Source organism: Pinus tabuliformis, chromosome X (genome assembly GCF_031772625.1).
Source record: "Pinus tabuliformis cultivar Carrire ecotype Pingquan chromosome X, CPIR1, whole genome shotgun sequence".
NCBI lineage: Eukaryota > Viridiplantae > Streptophyta > Pinopsida > Pinales > Pinaceae > Pinus > Pinus tabuliformis.
This window is the reverse complement of record NC_142308.1, coordinates 1,245,829,224-1,245,852,560: the sequence shown is the minus strand read 5'-3', so window position 1 is coordinate 1,245,852,560 and position 23,337 is coordinate 1,245,829,224. Positions and strand designations below refer to the sequence as shown.

At 36.4% G+C, this 23,337-nt stretch overlaps 1 protein-coding gene across 1 annotated transcript in view; it reads left to right on the top strand.

The window, feature by feature from the left end:
* LOC149144487 (uncharacterized) overlaps positions 1-18,377 on the top strand; it is a 169,903-nt gene extending 151,526 nt beyond the window's left edge. The window contains exons 3-4 of the mRNA XM_089448125.1: positions 17,299-17,576; positions 17,731-18,377. Coding sequence (XP_089304251.1) covers positions 17,299-17,576; positions 17,731-17,835 — 383 coding nt within the window. The 3' untranslated portion in view covers positions 17,836-18,377. The remainder of the gene's footprint in view (positions 1-17,298; positions 17,577-17,730) is intronic.
* Positions 18,378-23,337: the final 4,960 nt, after the last annotated feature.

Here is a 23,337-nt window from a genome sequence, read left to right as displayed (position 1 = left end):
TTGCGCCCGCTTCCGAAGTACCGATGCGATGTTCATCGGCGATCACAAGTCGCAGGGTCAGGGCTTGATGTTAATGTAGACCACTCCATTTCCGCCGATGCGATATCAGGTGCCGGACCCGATATGACTCACCATTCCTTTGTATAAAGTCTCATGTTCGCTTTTCCGCCTCCGATAGTGTATTTGCCTATACTCAGTCTTCCTGCCTTCATGCTCCCGCCGAGTCATATCCTCCGTCCATCTGCGCGATCCAACGGCTAATGTCTTTTCCCCGTCTTGCTCATGCCCCTGCCATACTGTCTGCGTCCATAGCCGGTCCCGTGCATCCCAAGGAAGAAGGTGGCCAGTATTCACCACTCTGCGTAGTTACTCTTCAACCACCGCATTCAACAAACAAAATGGCCGAGAAGAAAAGGACATGCCTCGAGCAGTTAAACGCATTTATCAGTCATGGAATGCCTTCCATACGACACTCCACCTGTTCAGGATGGATAGTAGAGCATCCGAGAAGATCAGATCCGTTCATTGTAGCAAGCACATTTTACCAAAGACTCCATCAGACAGTTAAGGCGGTTGGTGGTCCATTATGACCCCTCCACACATAGAATAGAAAAACATTTTGTAAACAAACGGTATAAAGACCCAGAAAATAGATGTAATCTGGGGGGATGAGGGTTATTTTGCTGTAAGGTTCAACTTCTGGAGATTGTAACTGCTGTGATACCTGCAGCGTCTGGTCTTCATTTTCAGCTAATGCAAGCGTCTTTTGCTGCTAATTGCTCACTGTCCACTTCTTCATCTTGTTCCAGGGTGTGTCTGTTTTGCGTTTATTCATGTGCTATTAATGTTTGGCATTAGAGGGGCTGTCATCCCACCTCTATGTTAGGGTTTAGCATGTATCATTGAATTTGCTTGCAGGTTTCTGTTATTTTAATGCTAGAGAGCTGTCATCCTGTCTGTGTATTAGAAAACAGATTTACAGACCTTTTAACTGGTTGCAGCCGGCCATCGCAGGGTCCTGTGCATCTGCTAGTGTGGTCAGTCTTCCCCATTATCACCTTATTCTAAACCTGTGAGTAAGTGGTGGTTAAAAGCCTTGTAGTCTGGGGGTGTTCACCCATGTCTGGGGTCAATCATAGTAGGAGTGGTTATCTGGCTTGAATATACAACATTTCTTTCATTCATCCATCATTTTATCCAACATTTTGTTGAATTTATAATGTTCCCGAGCATCACTGATATACAACTTAGGTGAGTTTCTTGGGGGTGATAACAGAACCTACACATTTAGGTTGGTTTCCTGTTTGGGCGGCGACTCCACTTATTCATCCATTCACAAGAACATACTCTAGAAGGAATCCTGGTAGCTTGGTTATCCCCGCTCCCGATATTGAAAAGGTTTCAAGAGCTCGGTTAACAAGTTACATTCTAGAGATCGTTTAAATTTTCTCAGACAAGAGATCTCCATTTTCTTTTCACCAATCCTCTGAATCATGACATCATGGGTGACTTTTACAGGCCTTGCAACTTCACCAATGTCCATGGGTATTTGCATGATCTGCCAAATGAGTCAACTATGACTAGACTGCCAGTCTTCGAGGGAAATAATGCTATCAATGTCGAAGAACATATAAAGAAGTTTTCTTTGTTCCTCTAAAGATATGTTCATTCTACAGACTATAATCATGAAGATGTCAAGATGAAATTATGTCTTATCACTAGAATGTAATGCACTTGACTAGTTTCATGACAGTGTTGATAATGCCTTTGACTCTCTGAGAACCCTCCTTGACACATTCAAAGACAATATGGGGATAAGGAGGGAAAATACTTGGTAAAAGAATTTAATACCATAAAGAAAAAGGAGAATGAAACAGTGATGGAATTTAATCAAAGATTCAACCAATTACTAAAGGAGATGACTCAAGATTACAAGCCTCCTGACAAGACAGTCTTGGAAATGTATCTTGAGGCTTACCATGTAGAAGTTCAGTATGAGATAAGACGAGCTCACCTTGTCACTCTAGCTGCTGCCCAAAGCACAACTGAGGAGTTGGAAAAGGATAAAAAGGCTTCAGTGAAATCAGAGATCCTTGGTTATGAAAGAGGTCTTGTCAAATTTAAGGAAGAGTTTGAAACGATAAAAGAGTTAGCCCAATTAATTAAGGAAATGAATATTCAACATACCAAACAAATGAATGACATTCGGTCCTTAATAGTTTAGATGCTAAGTATGGAACCCAAAGATGACAACGGTTTTGGGCCAAGGAGAAATCCTCTTGCTGAGCAAAGGCCTCTTGATTCACAAATTAATATGTTCAGAAAAGAGTTCCATTTGCCTATAGAGGATTGGATGGAAGTTATGGAAAATAGCCTAAATGTTGAAAACCTTGACTTCAAGCCATGTGGGAAGCGAAGATGAAGATTGGCTTGAGGAGCAATTTGCCCAAGACTTTGGAGAGCCAATCCTTGATTTTCTTAAATCTAACCTTGATTTCAGATTAGGGGAATGGATCAACCAAGTTAGAATTGATGTGCCTATCGGTCGGATGGTCAAAAGTCCGGGTTGAAATAATTTAGTCATAGAGGAAATCAAGGATTCTCCTATGGATGAGCACCAAACTCCCCCTTCCGCTGTTCCATGTGATGCTTGTGCCCAGGATGAGGAAGTTTCAGATAAAATATCCCCTCCGAAGGGCTTTTTAAAGGAGTCTGTGGTGATGCTATCTAGTATTGGAAATTTTGCAGTCCTTTCTGATCCTTTAAATTTACCAGAGGATAAAATGGAATCTAAAAATCAAATGTGGCACATGAGTTTTGATGGGGCCTGTTCAAAATCAGGGAAAGGGGCCGTGATTGTTTTAAGTTCGCCACTGGGACATGTGTTTAAATTCGCTTTCCTTCTAGAGTTCGAAGCTAGTAATAATGTAGCTGAGTATGAAGCTTTGCTGCTAGGCCTGGAAATAGCTAGGGACCTCTAAATAAAATCATTAACTGTAATGGGTGATTCTGATCTGGTCATCAAGCAGGTCAAGGGAATATTCTCATGCAAAAGTGATAGACTAAAAAAACACAGAAACACTATGTGGGAGACCATTGAGCTATTTGATGCATTTGGCCTGCACATTGTCCCTAGAGAGGAAAATGGTCAAGCTAATGAGCTTGCTGTAGCCACTTCCACTTTCCAAATATCTGACGATTTAATGAAGGGTAAAGCCAAAATGGAAGTCGTCTTTAGGCCGTCAGTTTTGTTGTAACATATTTCGGCACATTGAAAATTAAAAAATTTTAATGTGAAATTGCCATTTCGTTCTGAGTTAAACACTGAGGGCATATATAAATTTTATGCTTTTGAATGATTTATTTGTTTTTTATATATAATAATTTTAATTTTAAAAATTATTTTAATTTTTATAAAAATATAATTATATATTTTTATGAAAATATTTATTTAAAATTAAAATTATATTATAAAAAATAAAATTTAATCCTAATCATAAGCTAAAATCATAAGCGCACTCAAAGCTAAAGCCTATGGCCCACCCCGCATTTAACTAATTAAACTCACCTTATCTTTCATGCCTCGAGATATGGGTAATTTAATCCAACGTTTAAAAAGTGATTTCGGACCCCCCTTGGCCATTCCCGTTAACATAGGGGGGGAGGTCCAAAGTCAGCAGTTTTAGAAACCACCCTCCGAAACTGCCAACCCCCGCTCCTAGTTATTCGGGACTTAAAATCCCAAACCATTTACCACTAAGGAGGGGGCCTGAAAACTATACCTAATATTAATTAGAATTTTATATGGCAGGAATACTATTATGAAATAAATTTATTTCACGATGGAAGGCAAAGTGGGTAAAATGGAATTACAGGTTAATGTGTTACAACTATAGGTAAAATAAATTCTCGGTGCATGAAAATGAATAAAGGGAGGCTTTGCAATCATATATTGATGAAATTAATGTACAGGAGAACAAAAAGATATTTACGTCAATACATGTGAAATTGAAGTCAGAGTTACAGAAGTAAGAATAATTTACAGGCATGGTGAAATCAAGTTACAGGTGTGAAATCAGGTTGAGGTGAAAGTAAAAGAGCAAAGTAAAATACTCTACCAACTACAGAAAACAAGACATGGATTTACAAAACCACATATGGTTTTTTAATCTGTAAATGAATTTCACAGAAAGGAAATTTACAGTGTGAAAGTAAATGAGTTTTTACAGGGAAGGAGAAACAGGACATGGATTTACAAAACCACACATAGTTTTGTAAACACATGAGAAATAGAAACACGACATAATTTCAAATAAGTGGATGAATTTATCCATAAATTTATTATTTGAGGAGATACTTTCTGAATTTATTTAGTAAATTCATGAAAATACCAAATTTATTCACGGAATATTTGAAAACATTTATGATTTTGAAATTAGTGAAGCATTGTCAAAAAGTGACATAAATGCATTCCAAACAGATCTTCAACAACAACTTCACAAACCCCAGATTTCAAGGCACAAAAATATCAATTGAAAGGCAAATGGCAGAAACAACAGCTCTAGATTTTAAAGGCATGGAGATATCAACATTCAAAACATCAAAAGATCAACAGATTGAGGATCATTCTGCAGATTTTTAGCAGTCATTCAACCAACTCCAGATTTCAAGGCAGATACTTGCAACAGTTCCAGATTCCCTGCAACTAATAAGGAAATATTATTTATTTTTAATATACAGTTCAGAATTTCATTCCAGGATTATTGTAACAGTTTAGGGGATATTTAGTCTATATATTGTTTTATTTGTAATAAACAGGTGTGGGTTTTTGATGCCAAGGCTCTTAAACTATGTAATAGCTTCTTTTGTAGAATTCTAATGAAAGCCTTATGGCTCTGGTTTGACAGAATTTTGTGTTTCTTGTATGTTTTTCCAGTATTTCCATATCTGTTTTCTGCACATGTTCACAGTATTATAGAAGACCTGGGTAAGAACAAATTGTGTTTCAATCTCTCTGAAATCCCCTGCAGATTTATAATTGCTTAAAGAGATTAGTATAGTAGACTGTCTGTCTGATCTAGCTCCTCTTTGAAATTGGTTATTGTTTGTCCTTCTATTTTCTCCTGAATATGTTTTGTCGGGTTGTAGAAATCTTCTACACACATCCAAATCTTCCTAGTTGTTAAGTAATCAGTCTAGCTGCTCAATTATTAGGAATCTCCTTACATTCTTTTGTCAAATTCTTATACAAATCAAGTCGTTCTGTCAGGCTGGAAGCTGACACGTTCAGAAGGGACCCTGTGAGAGAGGCATTTAATATGAATAGGGATTGTCATTGATCGCCAACCACCCCCAATTAAAACCATAAATCTGGCCATTGTGCTTCAAAGGTTGTTGTTCAGTGACAAGTGAACAACGTTAAACAAAGCCTCATAACAACTGAGGGAGCCCCCTCTGGTTCAAGGGCCAGCTTGAGCCTAAAGACTGGTTGAGTTGGTTTCCTGGTGTAGTTTTTGCAGCCAAGGACTGCCTACGGGAAACAGGTACAACAAGTTCCATGTAATGTCGATCATTGGCAAGTGTTTGATGATGAAAGGCAGATTATCCACTTCCTTAATCACTTACGAATTTGAAAACTTTCAATCTTCTTCAAAGGAAGAGGGGTTTAAATCAGAAAAAAGGATGTGGTAAATCCTATCGGTGGGAACATGATAGCCATGGAGCAACTTTTTGATAGAAATGATGCCACCAGAAAAACCGATGAAAAGAAAATGGATCCCAAAGAATTCATTGAAATAAATATTGGTTTCCCCGAAAACCCGAAAATGGTCAAAATTGGTAAAGGAACTTCTGAAGAAGAAAGGGAAGCTTTTATCGACTTGCTCATTGAATATCAAGATGTCTTGGCCTTTTCCTATTATGAACTCAAGGGTTACAAAAAGAATGTTATTCAACAAACAATTCTGCTAAAGGATGAAGAAGCCAAACCGTTTAAGCAAAAGCTTAGGCAAATCAATCCTAAGCTAGCCCCCCTTGTTTAGAAAGAATTGTAGAAAATGCTCACTGTTGGTATCATTAGGCAGACACAACATTTTTCATGGTGGTCAAACCTGGTAATTGTTAGAAAGAAGAATGGTACTATCTGGCTATGTGTTGATTTCCGGAATCTTAACTTGACTTGTAAGAAAGACAATTATCCTGCTACCCAACATGGAAAATACGCTGCAAAGGATAACTGGGTCCAATATGATGTCATTGTTAGATGGCTTTTCTGGTTATAATTAAGTTTTGGTTAAGGAAGAAGATCGTCATAAGACTATCTTCCAGCACGCCTTGGGGTACTTTTGAATATCTCAGAATGCCTTTCAGGTTAGCAAATACTGGGGCTACTTTTCAAAGGGCTATGGTTATGCTTTTAGGGGATTAATCGTTAAAATCATTGAAATCTATCAGGGTGACCATACTGTTTTCTCCAAGGATGGTAAATCTCATATCAACCATCTAAAGCACGTTTTTGACAAATGTAGTGAATTTGGTATATCATTAAACCCTGCCAAGTCTGTTTTTGGGGTTACTGAAGGGAAGTTGTTGGGACATATCATTTCCAAGTATGGTATTAAAATTGATCTTGAAAGAGTTGAAGCTATTCAATGAATTCCATTGCCCCATAATCTTAAGTCCTTATACTGCTTCTTGGGTAAGACAAATTTCCTCAGATGATTCATTTCGAACTATGCTGAAATTGCTAAAACCATACAATGTCTCTTAAAGAAAGATGCAAAGTTTATTTGGAAAGAGGAAGTCAAGACAAGATTTCAAAATATCAAGGATACTATAGCCAAAGCTCGTCTTATGTAGTTTGGATTATTCAAAGGACTTTATGATCTTTTCATTTGCTTCCGAAGACACTATAGCAAGTGTCCTATTGCAGAAGAACAAAGATGACCATGAGAAGCCAATTGCCTTCATGAGCAAATCCTTGCAGAATTCAGAATTAAAATACAACATTATGGAAAAACAGGCTTATGCATTGGTCAAATCCCTTAAGCATTTCAGGACATATGTGGGCTATTAAAAAATTATTGCATTTGTTCCACACTCAGCTATCAAATATATATTAACTCAAATTGATTGCTTGGGAACGCGTGCCAAATGGGTAACTAAAATTCAAGAGTATGATCTTGAGATTAGACTGACCAAGCTTATCAAAGGCTAGGGATTGGCGCAAAAGTTGACAGAAAGTAACGAGAAAACCTTGGAAATGGTTTGCCAGAATGAAGTTACTAGACCTTCTATTTCCCCTGAGCTTCAAAAGCTGGAGAGGATCGAATGGTATAAGGACATTATTTATTATTTGACAAATTTGACTTGTCCTAATCACTTGGTAGCTCATAAAAGGAGGGATCTCAGATTAAGGGCATCCAAATATTATATCTTAAAAGATGGCCTTGGATGGAGAAACTCGGATGGGATAATACTCATATGTGTTGATGAAAATGAGGCTAAGAAGCTCATCATCGAGTTCCATTCAAGATTTTGTGGGGGGCATTTTGCAGCAAAAACCATGACCCACAAGATTTTGTGTGCAGGATATTGTTGGTCCACCATTTTCTCAGATGTGCATAAATTTGTCAGAAGATGTTAGGAGTGCCAACTTTCATAGGGAAGCAAAAATTAGCAGCCTTGCCTCTCTAGTCGGTTATAGCGGAAGCCCCTTTTCAATAATGGGGGTTGGATTTCATTGGTAAATTTAACCAAAATTCTAGTAATGGTTATTCATGGATACTGATTGCGACAAATTACTTCACAAAGTGGGTTGAGGCCATTCCGACAAAGCATGCTACTAAGAAGGTTGTCATGGATTTTATTGAAAATCACATCATTACTCTATTTGGTGTTCTAGCCAAGATCACGATTGACAATGCCAAAGCTTTCAACTCTTCCTAGTTTTCCTCCATCTGCTTCAAGTATGGCATTATTCTATCTCATTCTTCAGATTATTATCCCCAAGGAAATGGTTCGGCCGAATCAAGCAATAAAAATTTGATCACCATCATTAAAAAAATTGTGGGGATAATAAACGACCTTGGGATAGTAAGGTCAAGTATGCATTATGGGCAGACAAGGTCATGAAGAAGAGGGCTATTGAAAAAAGTCCTTTTGAGCTTGTTTATGGTTTGGAAGTAACCTTACTAGTTCATCTCAAGCTCCCGGCTTATCAACTCCTTCAGCATTTTACGGAGGACAAAGATGCGGTACAAAAAATAATAGATCAAATAATCAAGCTTGATGAGGCCCGCAGAAACGCTTTTGATAACATATGTCAGAACTAGGCTAGAACTAAAGAAGGATTGAACAAGTCTTCACAGAACAAGTCGCTATAGATTGGTGATATGGCATTGTTATGGGATTGCAAAAATGAGAAGCCTGGCAACCATGGAAAGTTCAACAGTTTATGGCTAGGACCATATATCATCAGGGGGGTTGTTGTAGCAAATTCTTTCTATCTAAATACTTTGGAAGGCGATCTTGTGGACCTGCCAACAAATGGGCTAATGCTGAAGCTGTAATACAAAGATGGCATCTGAAGCCATAGGGCATTGTTTTGTATAGTATCTCTAACCCTTCTGCCTTTTATTTCATGTCATTAGGTAGTTTTATTTTGTGCATTTATATTGTCTCTTATTTCAGTTTGTTAGAGTAGAGTTTCTTTTCTATTCCTGCGATATTTTTTTATATATGCATGATGATTTCGACGTTGAATAGATACCTATTTGATGGACTTCTATTTCCTTGGATGCAGGATTCTGGGGTTCTCATGTTACTTCATGGAAACAACGTGTCCCTGTATGGAGACAAATGTTGCACTCAAATTGTCAAACTTCCAAGGAAGCGAAAGTAATTTTTTTTTTAACAAGATCAGATCATCTATCAACAGTAAATCCATTCTGCAAGTTATGTAATGTAAATGATCCTAGTAAGACCTTGAGTATATGTAATAACCTAGGTAAGCCTGTGATTTTGGTGACGCATTTCATCTTAGGAGGTTTTTTAACCTCGTTGATTACCTATGTTTCTAAACACGACTATCAGAAGAGTTTTTTCCCTCCAGCTTAAACTCCAAAGCTAGGGTGAAATTTGTTGTCGAAATCTTAGGTGAGTCCTAGTGTTTTTGTTGAGTCTGATTTAAAAGTGATTTGGGAATAATTTAAGCTAGTTGATTATATTATTTTATTACAAATCACTTGGTCTATTGGATCATATTGTGTTGCAGATGGGTTATGTGTCTTGAGGGTCTAACCAAATGTGTATTCCTCCTTTGAGGGTTGTGAATGTAAAATCTTATGTATTTGAGGGTGGAAAAATAAATAAATTCCCTCATGTGTAAATTAATTAATTTTTCTGGCAAAATAAAATTAAATCCTAAGCCAGAAAATTAATTAATTAGAGTCGAAGTTAAGTTGTCTTAGGAAAATTAATTCTCCAAGTGGAAAAATTCGTGGGTCTTAAATGAATCAATTTTTAGGGGTCCTCCACCAAGGGAATATTGTATATTTTAAGAAAAATTGGACTTTTGGACCTTGGTGGTTAAGTCAAAGTCAAATTTTTGAGGAAATTAGCTTAAAATAATTAATTTTGAGTTAATTAAAATGGAATTAAATGATAAATTCGAAAATTTCTCAAAAATAAAAAATCAAGGGCCAAGATTAAAAGATCTTGAAGTGTTTATCAATGGCCAAGATTATTTTGACAATGATCAAAGAAACTAGCCGTTATTTTTCTATTTGGAGGATTTAGCTATAAATTAGAGAGTCATTTGAGTCTCCAACATCTTGAACTCTGGCAAGAATTGTTGCATATTCGTAACTATTGTCCCATTGGGAACTATTTTTTTTTATCATAATAAAGACTTTGGGGGTGCGAATTCAAGGTGTTCATGCTTATTGATTTGTGGTACGTATTGATTACGAACATTCGTATGTTGTGCTAAATATTGGTAAGATTTGTTTCTTTACATTAGATGGAGATAAAATCATACTATTGATAGTTTTGGGCGAATCTTAGGTGATTTGATTCCCCATGAGATCTAACAGATTATTTTGAGATAAATACAGTGTGTGCAGGTACTTCAATCCTTGGTCTCCAAGTTTACAAAATTGGGTAGGAATCATTGTTGCTTGGATCCAAAATATTTTTATGGTGGATTAAATCTTTGCTAAGGCTATATTATACATTGGGGTTTCTAAAGTATTTTTAGACATTAATCAAAGGAAAAAACTCAATAAAAATATTTTTTCAAAATTTTAAATTTTCAAAACCCTTGTATATTTGTAGATCTTGTAAACCCTCCTCCCTTTTTCCCTACAAAGAGGGTTTAAGCCCTTTTCAGGGCTAGTTGTGGCCTTTTCTGGTCTCAACCTCCCTCTGGAAGGCTAGACAACTGCCTTAGAGGGCTTGCTGTGGCCTTTTAGCCTCTTGAAACCCATCGTCCTGTGTTTAGGGCCTCCTCAGCCTCAATGTCAAGCCCTTGAGCCTCTTCCTCCTCCAACGTTCACCTTTTTTGGCCTTCTTTTGCCTCTTCAATCCCCGATCTATCATCCTAGCCCCTTTATTTCCCAACACTGGCCTTCCTTGGCCTAGCGTTGCCCCTCCTTGGCCATTGTTGCCCTAATCTGCCCTCAAAGCTTCATCTGAATTTTCAAAACTGATCTTTTGGTGGTTTTGTAGGTATTTGGTCTCCAAAACTTTGATTTTCAGGTGGCATCTTCATCCAAAATTTTTGGGCCACTTTGGCAAGTGCATCCACAAGGTTTAACTTTTAGGCCTAGGGTTTGAACTCTAAACCCTAGTTTTCTTTTTGTTTTATTACAAAATTTAAATCAGTGATAATTCAGCCCTAAAACCACATGCTAAATTGTCAAAATTGTTTAAAATTGCAAAATTTTCATTTTCTTAAGTTTTGGCCACTTGGGCACCTTAGATCTCACCTAGATCTAATTTTAAGTTTGCTGGAATTTACTGCATAACTGAAAACTCAGATCTAAAATTTCTGAAGTATACAATTAAAGAGAGTCAAAAAAACTTAAAATTTTCAATGTTGGTAAAATTTCCCTATTTTTGGTTGTTTTGGACATTGTCTTTAGCATTGTTAGCTCGCTCATCTGTGGTTTATTTATTGCTATAATAAATATATCAGATCTGGAATATCTCTGAATAATACATCTTAAAGGGGCTAGTAGCCTAGTACAATGTTGCACGAAGCGCCCCCCCCGGTTCCAAGCCCCGAAGCGCGTCCCGTACGGAAGCGCCTAGGAAGCTTGGCCGGAAGCGCGCTTCCGAATTTTTTGCCGCTTCTTGGAAATTCGGAAGCGTGGTACGGAAGCTCTGAAGCGCGCTTCGTACGGCGCTTCGGGCGTTGGAAGCGTGGCGCTTCGGAGGAGGAAGCGTACGCTTCCATACGCTTCCGGAAAAGCATTTAGAAAATAGTTTTTTTTTCAATTTTTTTTTTTTTTTTTTTTATTAATTTTAGGTGAGTTTGCTTGTTGGGGGTGGGTCCGCCTTGGGTTAGGGTGACGAATGAAGGCAAAAAAAAATATAAATATAGCAGATGCTCCCTCATGGTAATGTTAAATTCTTAAAGTAAAAGTGACATTCTCCTTTATTTTTCATTTTCATCCTTTTATTTAAATTTTTAACATTACCATGAAATGACTCAGGATGTTTGAGAGTGGTTCCAGCCTCATTGGACTTCATATGGAGAAAATAGAATTTCATATCCTATTCAAAATTCAGCAGACTTAACAGTTTTTAGGAATTCAGGATCAATGGGATTGTGGCATTTCATTAGATTATATCAAGTATGAAGGTATGCGATTAGCATTTAATCAAGAGCACCAAGCCCTATATGTACCCTAGTGTTGGTGGTGTTAATTGTTGAACTCCTTTGTCACGCGGCACGCCCTTAGCAAAAAATTACCTTTCAATCAAGTCAAAATCATCGATCAAGCATGTTAAGCTTTTTCTACCATATTTTAAGTCTTGAATTAGGTAGTTTGATCAAAATTGGCCAATGTTGACTAATATCCCTAGACAATCGAGGTAGAGGCAAAGGCTAGACAAGAGGAGAAGAATCTAGATTCTAGATGGTTGATGCATCTAAATGGTTGATGCTCGAATAATTAATCATTAATGTACAATGGATGTTATATCTTTCTTGATTTATGCAAAAATATGCATGTTTTCATGTCTTCTACAACTAATTTGGTATTTGGGATGTTTGTTTCGAGTATAAATGCAAAAAAATATAAAAAATATATATATATAGAGCAGACGCTTCCACAGACGCTTCGCTTCCTAGATTTTTGGAAAATGACACTTCCGCGTCCCCGCTTCCAAAAAACGTCCCTGCTTCGTCCCTGCTTCGTGCAACATTGGCCTAGTACATTTGATTTTCAAGTTTGTCAAGTTATTTGGTGATTGGGTTAATTCTTATAACATTGGGCAAGCATAGGCACGTTGAAATTGATATTTACTGGCAACTGTTATAATACTAATACGTGTTGAAATTTTCTCAAGTATCGTGACTGATTTGATTATTGAGATCTAACATTTGTGTCTTGTTCCAAGTTTGCAAAATTTCCTGAATTTGGCACCTAGAGCACTCCTACACTTAAGCTCTAAATATCCGATCTTGTGACTTGAAATCTAATTGGCATGGTTGTGCTTTAAATCTTTGGCATCTTGGTTTATCATCTTAAGCACTTGGCATCTAAGTTTTTCATTAGTTATCTTAAAAGTGGTGTTTGGTTTATCTCAAGTGGTATTAAACATTGTCGAAATATTGGTATCTTGTGGATAATCATTATTGGCTAAGTGCTTAATTTTCTTTGAATTGGTCAAGCATCTCGTGGATTTATCTCTTGTTGAAGTTTGCACTTGTATCTGTGAGCATTTATCTTGTTTAAGATTGTCATCTCAATATTGTTAAGTATGCTTGCTATAAAAAGATTCACACTAAGTACTTAAGCAACACAAACAATCTTAACTCAAGATAATCTCACTCATCGTCTTGCATAAGCATTCTAGGGTCTAGCCTGCATTAATAATTTACCTCCTAGCATAAGCTAGGTTGATAGAGATTTAAGACAACCCTTCTCACCTTAGCTTGAGGGGCCTTGACAACTCTTTGGTGGTTAACATGGTGACTTTGCAGTCGTCAGAGCCACAATCTCTGCAACGCTAGAGGCATCGGGTGATAGGAGCCTAACAGAAGGTATTGTTAATCAGGCCTTAGCCTGCTTCTTGTTGGCTTCCTTCCCACAACCTACCATGGAGCCCAACTTCAAAATAGTTAAGGGAAGGTTACACTTAGACTAGGCATATAATTAAAAATAACCAAGATCATTGCACCACACATAGGTCCTAGGATTTGCACATCATATAGGTTAGTTAATCATTTAAGCAGCAGGTGTCCATCCGTTACTTGGAACTAATTTACATTGAGCAAGAATCATGACTCCATTAAGACATTGGTCTCATACATAAGAAATCTAATCTAATCATCAATCTTGCTAAATTTAACCAAGTAACTAGGCCACTCATCTGTGTCTCCCAAACAAGTTGGTTTCCAACTTGTTTTCCTTCACATCATTCCATAGGGACTACCCCCCATAGCCTACTATTGGGAGGCAGCTAGAACGGAATGGGGGGGATTAGAGTGACAACCCCGCCTTGAGCGGTTATCGCAGTCCCTGTACAATCTGGGCGGCAACAAGACCCCTTGTTCCTTTGCCTAAAAAAAGGCTCTTCTGCACTTGTTTAATTATATAGCTCTTTGGTCCCTAATGATGGATGGTGTAACCATCCGAAACATTGGATGGATCAAAACACTACACAGTTCATTTCCGAAATCTCCAACAACAATATGAATAACTGTGGAAGCCTCAGATTACTTATAATGATTATTTGGTCGAAGTCTTGCTTTCCATCATTGTATTTTGTGTTGTAGTCATGTTTTTATAGATAGCTTTATTTTGAGAAATGAGTTTTATGAAGTTTTTTTGGCTTGCACTATGACGGGTTATCTATACCGTCAAAGTTATCCAGGATTTGCACCTGGACTCATCTGCACCCACTGGGGGGGTTTGAACTTAGGTCTCTGGCTTAAAGCTAGCCTGATCACCTTGCTGCTTGCTGGTAGACCACACTCCTGTGGGAATTTGTAAAAATGGTTAACACAATAATGCCAATGGAATGGGCTAAAAGTAGTTTATTTATAGAGGCAACATATTTTGTGACATGCAAAATATTGTCTCATTTAATGTCAAATGGGTGACCCATTGATCAATCTAGGGCTACAATGATAAGCTAGTTGTAACTTGTAAGTGTTCACAACCATTCCTAGTTGTTTGTCGCTAATATAAGAGTTACTGTAGGGTGAGAACTGAGACCACCTTTGATGTTAAATGCGAATGTTATATGCTACTGATTTGATGTTTTAGTTATTATATTTTTTGGTTGCCATCATGTTATGTGGTAAAATTGCTATGGAGTATATGCAGGGATGTATTTAATATATGATTATGTATTTAGTGCTGAGTAGTGCTTCTCTTTTTCTAAGGTTAGTCCTCTCATTTACACTTTCTTACTCACTTGTATCTCTTTATCATTTAGCTTTCAGGTGTATTAAAATTTTTATGATTCTGTATTTAGTGTCGAGTAATGCTTTTTTTTTTTCTAAGGTTTACCCTATCAGTTCAGCCTTTCTGACTCCCTTGTGTCTCTTTATCATTTAGCTTTCAGGAATATCCTTGGCACTTATGCTTTATTTATGTTTTTGGCTTGCTGTATTTTCTAGTTCCATTGAGCGTTGTTTTGGTCACCTGTGGACATTCGATAAATGATCTCACCTGATCTTATCTTTAGAGAAGAACTTCTAGGAATTAACAATTAAACCCAGCCCTCTATAAACTGTAAACATACATGTCGTTATGCTACAAGAGAACAATGAAGTATATAAGACACTAATAAAGGATAATAATGCCTTACTACAATTCCAATAGGGTGAGATGAAGTGCATAACAACTCATGGTTGGAGGAAAGACATCAATCAGAATGGAAAGCTGAGACTGCAGGCAAGGATGAGTGGGTCCAGTATCCTAATGTGACATTAATTCCTGAAACAAATCAGTTTAGAGGTTGAATTACTTCTGGCTGAGATAATATTGTTGTTTTCTTGTGCTAATTAGACAAACACAATTTTCTGTAACTGATAATTACTTCCAATGATATATGATATTACTTTAGCTCCAAGCCACCTGACACGGGGACATGGGACACGAAGGACACGGCGATTCGAGTGTCGGACACAGACACATTGACCCCCCGGAACAGGACACATTCGGATACATTATATATATATATATATATATATATATTAAAAATTAGATATTTTTTACACACATTCTCATTCATGATACAAATTCATTGATTCAAACATCGATCTTCATCTAGATGTAAGTTTTACAAAGTAACATTATGCATACAAATACAATTGTGACATAAATGATAAATCATAATACATATTCAATTCATCCATGATCCAATAGGAGAAAGGCAAGATAGTAAAATACTGTAGTTTTCACATTAAGTCGTCAAAATCAAAATGTGTTACATAGGTAGTGCAATGCAGATGGCAGATAGAAATAACAAATACAAAACAACTACAAGTCTACAAGCCTCAAGGCAGTAGGTAGCTCATGAGTCATCAATCCTCATCATCAAAATCAACATCATGGTCACCACTACTCTCCTCTGCTGCATCCTCCTCCCCTGTGTCCAAAGTCATCTCTCTATCTGCTGGTGTGGAGGATAACCCTTCTACAGTATCACACTTGAAGCTGCTGTTGCAACCCCACTTGCAATAGAGGGAACACTTGGAGCAGACCCTGATGAAATTGGGACAGGATGGGCGTCTCCAATGGGGACATTTTGCCCCTTCCCTGCTGCCTTTGGTTGAGCTATGAATGCTGTAAAAAAAGAAACAAAAAATGCACAAATTTGTAAAAGAAATGCACATGCAAACTGCTGTAATAAAAATGCAAAAAAAATAGAGAAACTGCACTTACCTGTTGCTTGAATCTCCTTGAAAATGCTCCCACACCCTTTGCTCTTTGTTCTCACACACCCACAACAAACCCACAATAAACAAGAAAGGTGAATGTGAAATTAGAATGGCCAAATCGCCCTTTTAACGCTGTGCGGAGGTCTGAATTGCAGGATTCGTGTCCAATCGGGACACGACTGGACACGATCGGAAGGACACAAATCTGACCGAATCGAGCCCTGATTCGCCCGATTCAAGCAACGATGGGCTAGGGGGGTGAATCCGGTTTCATGGCTTTAGCACATTCTAGATTATCATTAAGTAATTACACTTCAGAAAATTCAATTGTAAATGCAACAGAGCAATAAAGATCATAGTAGAAAAACCATGCGCATTAGACACCAAAACTTTTGCCCTGGGAAACCCAAACTCGGGAGAAAACCCAACAATCTTTTCGAGGAGAAATTCAAATTGTTCAATTCAGCAAAAGTACAATCCGATATTCTCAAGTCAAACTTGGTCAACCTAGACCAACAATTCAGCATAAGTCGAACCTGGTATAATAGGCCAAAATTTAGTCTCCTGCAGTTGCCTAGAAAATTCAGTCAAACTGAGTCAATCAGGCTGAAATTCAGCCTTCTATTGCTGCCCAGAAACTTGGTCAACTCTGCCCAGAAAATTTTTGATCAACTCTGACCAGAAAAATCTTGGTCAACACAGGTCAAACAGACCTCAAAAAACCCGGTCAAAGCTGGTCAGCGCTGGTTAAACATCACAAGTCTTCTTCTCTAAGTTGCATGTTTGAATAGAAGATCAGATGATGTGCTGATTCAAATCGTGTCCAAGTGATGGAGGCCAAGTTTGTATTTATAGTGGTCTAATGGTGACCAAGGGGCACGTCTCCTTGCTGGACTGACTTAAACTTTTGGGGCCAACCTGACCAATAAAAATTTAATTTAGTTTTTCTTTGTAGAGCGACTTGAGTAGCTGGGGAATACCTCCTACAGCTACCCAAAAATCAACAAATATTGCTGTATTATGGTCTGGTATTGCTCGTGGGTATGGTATGTAGTGGTAATGGCATTTAAATATATGGGAAATGAGGAGTTTCTATCAAGAGTTTCCTCTTTTTAATTCCCATTGAATGAATAATAATAAATATTTGTTTTTATTTGACCTTCATTTCCTTTCAGACCTGCAGGTGGAGTACATGGATCCTTTGTTTGATTGGATGGAAGCAGAACTGGGAGTCAGGCCTGTGCTATATACGAGCATTTTTGCAGGCAAGCAGCCACAAGAGCTGGTCAATGCCATGGAACGTTTTCTTAAGAAAAGAGACAACTGGGAGTTGACTGCAATAGATGCACTTACAGCAGCTGCAAATTCTATAACAATAGCCTTTGCTGTTTTTCATGGCAGGCTTGATGTTGAAGAAGCTATCAAATTGGTTCGATTAGAGGAGGATTTGCAGGTTTTTTACCGTTTCTTTCTCCTTGTCGTTAGTTTTGGAAAGTAGGGATTGAATTATCAATTCATGCAGGCATTTTGATTGTATTCTGTGACATTAGAAACTGTGGAACCTTAGAACTGTTTGTGATGATAATAATGTTTTGTTGTTTGCAAAGGTTGAAAAATGGGGTCTCGTTGAAGGAGGTCACGACGTTGACATGGCAGACTTACGAGTACATATTTCCTCAGCTGTTGCATTTTTAGGTCTTGTGAAGTATTGAATTTGTTCGACTATTTCCATAAGTTATAGCTTTTCAAGTTCCAGGAACAGGTGTGAGTTGACCCTCATGTCAGGCCGTTGATATTTTGCTCGCAATTGGTGATACCATGAAGGTGAAGTTCCTATACCTGGTGTTGAAGAGTTCTTTGGAGAAAACATACTGTTTGCTATGATGCAGAGCTATTGATTCTTTAATACACAATATGCCATTCGTTATAACAGGAAAAAGTCATGTCAAAATTGGAGATTACTATCTTGCATTCTACCTCTATCCAAAAGCATCATGCTCAGAGGTTTTATGGATTACTTTTATTGATGAAGCCCAAGAGCCCTCACTGGGCAAGATTTGATGGGATTTTATATATTCTTTTGAATAGGTGTCATTTGTCTGTTCGCTTATGGCTGAATGGTAAATAGAGTGCACTTGGTATGAAGAGACCAAGTTGCAAATCTTGTGGATACTTTGCCCACCATTCTAATGTGGCGCCAATTAATAAATAAATATTAACTTTGCATCAACTGGATATGCGACATTTGATTTAAGTTGGATAAGACCCCTATATATGGTGCTTCTTGATACAGGTGGTGCATTTCTGTTACTTTTATACTTTGAATTCTCTAAGCGGATTTCTTGTTTTGATCTAAAGTGCATATCTTGAATGATTTTTCTTCAGTCTTTTACCAAACAGGTTGCAGTTTCTAGTTTATGGTAATAGAGGATAACTTTTGGTTCTTGAATTGATAAGCTTCTTGCACTTTTCGTTTTTCCCCTCTAATTGGTTCTGTAGTGAAGGTATGGCAATTCATTATATTGTTGAGTTGTGACAAAGACACCAAAGGGAATTTCAGTGTCTGCATCTTCATTTCTTCGTCATATTTGCTTGATCGTTTTGGATAAATCTAGCTTTTCAATTCACACATGCTTCTTTTATAAAAGTCTCTTTGTTTATGCATTGCATTATTATTAAATGTGTTCCTCTATCCTCCTTCCTCTCTAATATTAGGGCCTCAAAAGCTGGTTTATTCATCCTCTTTTTTGCAACATTGTTTAAAGCAGGAGTGTGTACAACTATTATTATAATTTTTCTTCTCATTAGAACTTCCTATCATCAAGCTATCGAGTTAACTAGCCTTTGTTAGCGTGTACAACTAATTGTAGTGTGGGTAAAAAGTGAAAGATGGTAGCATACCGCCTTGGTCAAGAAGTGATATACAACATTATAAGTCTTCTAGGGTTCTTAAATATTTGAGCCATTTAGATACTTCATGCAATGGAGCAACTGTCAATCCGAAAGGTCATATTGCAGTTCAATGTCTTACTGCATTGTAAAACTTCTAAGTTTCTTCCATATTTAACCGAGTCATTTAAATACTTAAATGGGGCAATTGTCAATCCGAAGAATCATATATTGCAATGACATACGAAGAATCATATTTTGCAATGACATACTACATAAGAGGACTTCTAAGTTTCTTAAATATTTAAGCGAGCCATTTAGATACTTTATATGCAGTGGGGGCGGTCGTTAATCCAAAGGATCATATTGCAATGGATGTTGTGTATTTCATGTTTTCTTAAACATTATTTAACATTTTATTTCACACGATGATCAATAGTCTAAAAGAGTGGTTAGAGGATTATAGTTGCAGTCCGAGACAATAAAGCATTTATACATTTAATGACAATAATTATTAAAAAGGGATTAAAGGACAATGATACATACATCTTTATATCTAGATTCTCATGAATTGATTTTCAAAATGGTTCTTTAATGGCGGTCTTGCTATTAATGCCCTTTATGCGTATATCTCATGTTTTGCATCAATGCCTTTCATCCAGGTATCTCATGTTTGCATCGTTACTCCACATCCAGGTCAAGGTATTAAACATAATACTAATTTTATGAACATAGTATTACAAGACATTTATAGTCGCTAATATAAAGGTTAGTGTTCCTTTTTAGTTTCAGTGTGTTTTAAAGTTTCTCACTCGTGTTTCGAGTGTGGATGTGAATACTTTTTAAAGTTCTGTAGATTGATTGTTTTTTTTTTTTTTTTGGTTTTTTGGATGATGGTAAAACTGGTTGCGCAGACACGCTTTCTAATCTAATATAGAAGAGGTATTGTCATGTATATAGAAGAGGCATTGTGATGTTATGTTATGTAAACAAAAATGATAAAGTAATAAAAATAACCTCATGTTAAAATAAAAATAGCTTCAAATTAAAATAATAAAAACAAAAATTCCACGTTATTATTATTATTCTTATTAATTTTGTTGGGTAGTTAATGTAAACTTGATCTGGTCAAGTTACCGATATTTTTTGAGCTCTAGGTTTATGCGAACCCATCGTATTTATGTGGAATATAGTTTATTTAAAGGGAGCAAGACTCTTTATTTATAGAAATTAAACGCTACTTTGGATTTTGTAGTTGTAATATTTTTCATGATATATTAAAACTTTTGAAAAGGCAGAGTTGTTTTTGAGATGATTTGGTAAGATAATGAGAATTTTTATTGTGTCTAAAAATTTCTTAAATAATTTTTTTGTTTTAAAATTTAGAGCGTGTGAAGGATCAAAAGTTCCCTTCCATTGGCAGATCAAATAGTAAAAAATATTTTTGGATCGAGATTAGACTTTAACAATGATGGATCGAAGAATTAGCTCCTAGGCAGGACAAGATACAAGGGGAAGCTTGGTACATCGATGCATGATGTGATGGGAAAATAACCTACTTGTAGTATCGAATACCTTGTGGTTACGGAAGGTTGGATGATTGAAATCTAGGGTAGAATTTGTGGATGAGGCTCTTAAGGATCGGGAACACAAGGGTTAGAATAGCGTCAGACAAGCCACAAAATGGTCAAAATCTGTCATTGAAGCTGTTGTGACAAACCTAAATGGAAAAGTTTGTTACACAAAAAACATTAGGTGGTCTTATAGCCATAGTCTGAAAATGAAAAATTTCACTAACAAAAAGTCATGTTGAAAAGTTTCTTCAAATCAATTGTGTAGTTTTTACAAACCCATCATCAATAACACATCGCAAAAATGAAAAATGAAAACACAAAATGGTTTAAAAACAATAAAAAGGTTAATTGTTAGATGAAGGAAGCCTATAAAAACGTTAAATTAATGGCAATAAAAGAATTTATGAATCACATCGTAAATTAACTTCAATGTGGAAATAAAAGAATTTATAAATTAACTTCAATTTCGAAATTAATACAATGATTGGAGTTGACACATTTCGGTTAAATATCAAAGAAGGATATTAAGAAAGTAGAGAGAGATGAGTCTTATAATAAAATTGATAATAAAAGGTTGAAAAGGACATTGTGGTATGAGTGATTGATCATAATCTATTAAATAATAATATTATTGTTGTTATTTCTTTAATTAATTAATAAAGTATTGTAACAAAATTTTGAAAATATTAAAATTATATATGGTAATGTCAATATCTTATCAATTATATCCTTGATATTAATTACATTGAAAGTGAAATATAATTGGTAAATAATATCATAATGACATTAATAAGAATATTATTATAATTAGCCTAGATCCATTTTAACTTCGGATCTATCAAGCACCTAGAGGCATCAAATCTCTCGAGGTGCAAACCTCTTTTTTGAGTGCAAACTTAAGAAATTTGATCCCTCTTGGCACTTGATATATCCATAGTTAAGATGGATCCAAACTGGTAGTGGGAATCCTTGTTGGTAATCCCAAGGGGCTTAATGATTTTTGATCATGAAGCCTCCATGAAATTTTTGCATAAGAGCATCTATCAATCAAGTAACCCGTGGGGTTCGTATAGGCTAACACTTAAATTTATATATGTTTTTTGAAATATGCTTCATGATTTCTATATACTAACTATATAGGATATAGGGTGCATTTGAAATAACATAAATGACAAAGACTTCTCACCATGAGAAAAAATAGAGGGTAGCACCAAAATCCCTTAGAGGGGAAAAGGGATGACAAAGGTCTCTCACCATGAGACAAAATATAGGGTAAAACAAAATACCCCTTTAAAGGACAAAATCTCTGGTTGTTGTAACTAATCCTCTTTGTCCACTAAACTAGAGAGAGTCGAACACCACCACCAAGCTTAGGTTGAAATTTGTGCCTTATTAGAAATAATAATTAAACATTTATAGACACAAATATATGATATGAAAATTATATTCAATAGAAATTTGTGGTATATAAAAATGTGATACAAAACCATTTTATATAGCATAATGGGGGTATAGAATTGACATTTTGGGTCACACTTAATAACATATTTATTGATTTATAGTACAATGTGCGAAGAAGTGACATACATGTTACCTCATCCATTTGAAAAAGCCTATAATAAGAGGTTGAAATTACATTTGATCACAATGTCAAATTTCACAAGGAGAAAGCCATATGATCTAAAAACCTTAACCCTAGGTGTTAAGGTGGAGAAAGAAACATACGGCCCAAGGAACTTAGTTGAAACACCAAGTTTTGAGGCCATAACTTTTACATACAAAATAGATTTTGGGGCCTTATTGGTTTCATAGAAAGCTATTTTGGAGTTTTATAAGTGTGGTAGGCTAGAGCCAAGAAAGGGCCTTGATCATTTGTAAAACAAAAAATGCATGGAAAATACTTGACAAATGCATTAGAAATTTCATTGTTTCCAAATCGAAAAATTGAAGACTATTTATTAGAAGCTGGTATATCCTAGACATTGATTGCATAGACGCTTGAATGACCACCTAGGTCAAAGTTTCTCCTTTTTGAAGTAATGGTTCCATTGCATCATGTTTTTTGTATTAGCGGGGGCAACTTTTTCTAGATTTGGTTCCCTATTAACCACTTGTCCTAGTAAAGACGCTGTGTTGCTTGAGGACTTGATAGAGTTGTTTTTTTTGTTGATGAATAATCACCTTGTTGGCTACCTTTCTTTGTTTATTGGTTTGGGGTTGGAAGATAGTTGAGGATATGCATAATCACCTTGTTGGCTACCTTTCTTTGTTTATTGGTTTGGGGTTGGAAGATAGTTGACATTAAACTAGAAGATATTTAGGAATTTATTGTTCATATAAAAAAAGTGTCTTTGGTAACTCATAATGAAACCAAACAGACTTAAAGAAGAGCTTTAATGCCTTATCCTGTGTTCTCTTCTTGTAAGGTGCCAAAAATGGTAAACCTGATATAAAGTCACTTGGAGATTAACTCCCAATGCCTTTTTAGAGTGGAAAAGGGGTGCATAACATTTGCTTATTAATTGAAGATTTGACAAAGGCACATGGGATGCACAATCTGATGTATCTTTGAACATCATGTTGGACCTTTGGCTTATAGAGGTACTAATGTAGTGTTGCGTGTTTTCTCCATGCCAATGTACCTTGCCTCCCCATTGTGGTGTGCCTCCTAAATAAGCTTCTCACGCTTCCCTAAAGGAATGTATAGATGGTTTAGATGACATACAATTTCATCATTGAGGTGAAAATCAC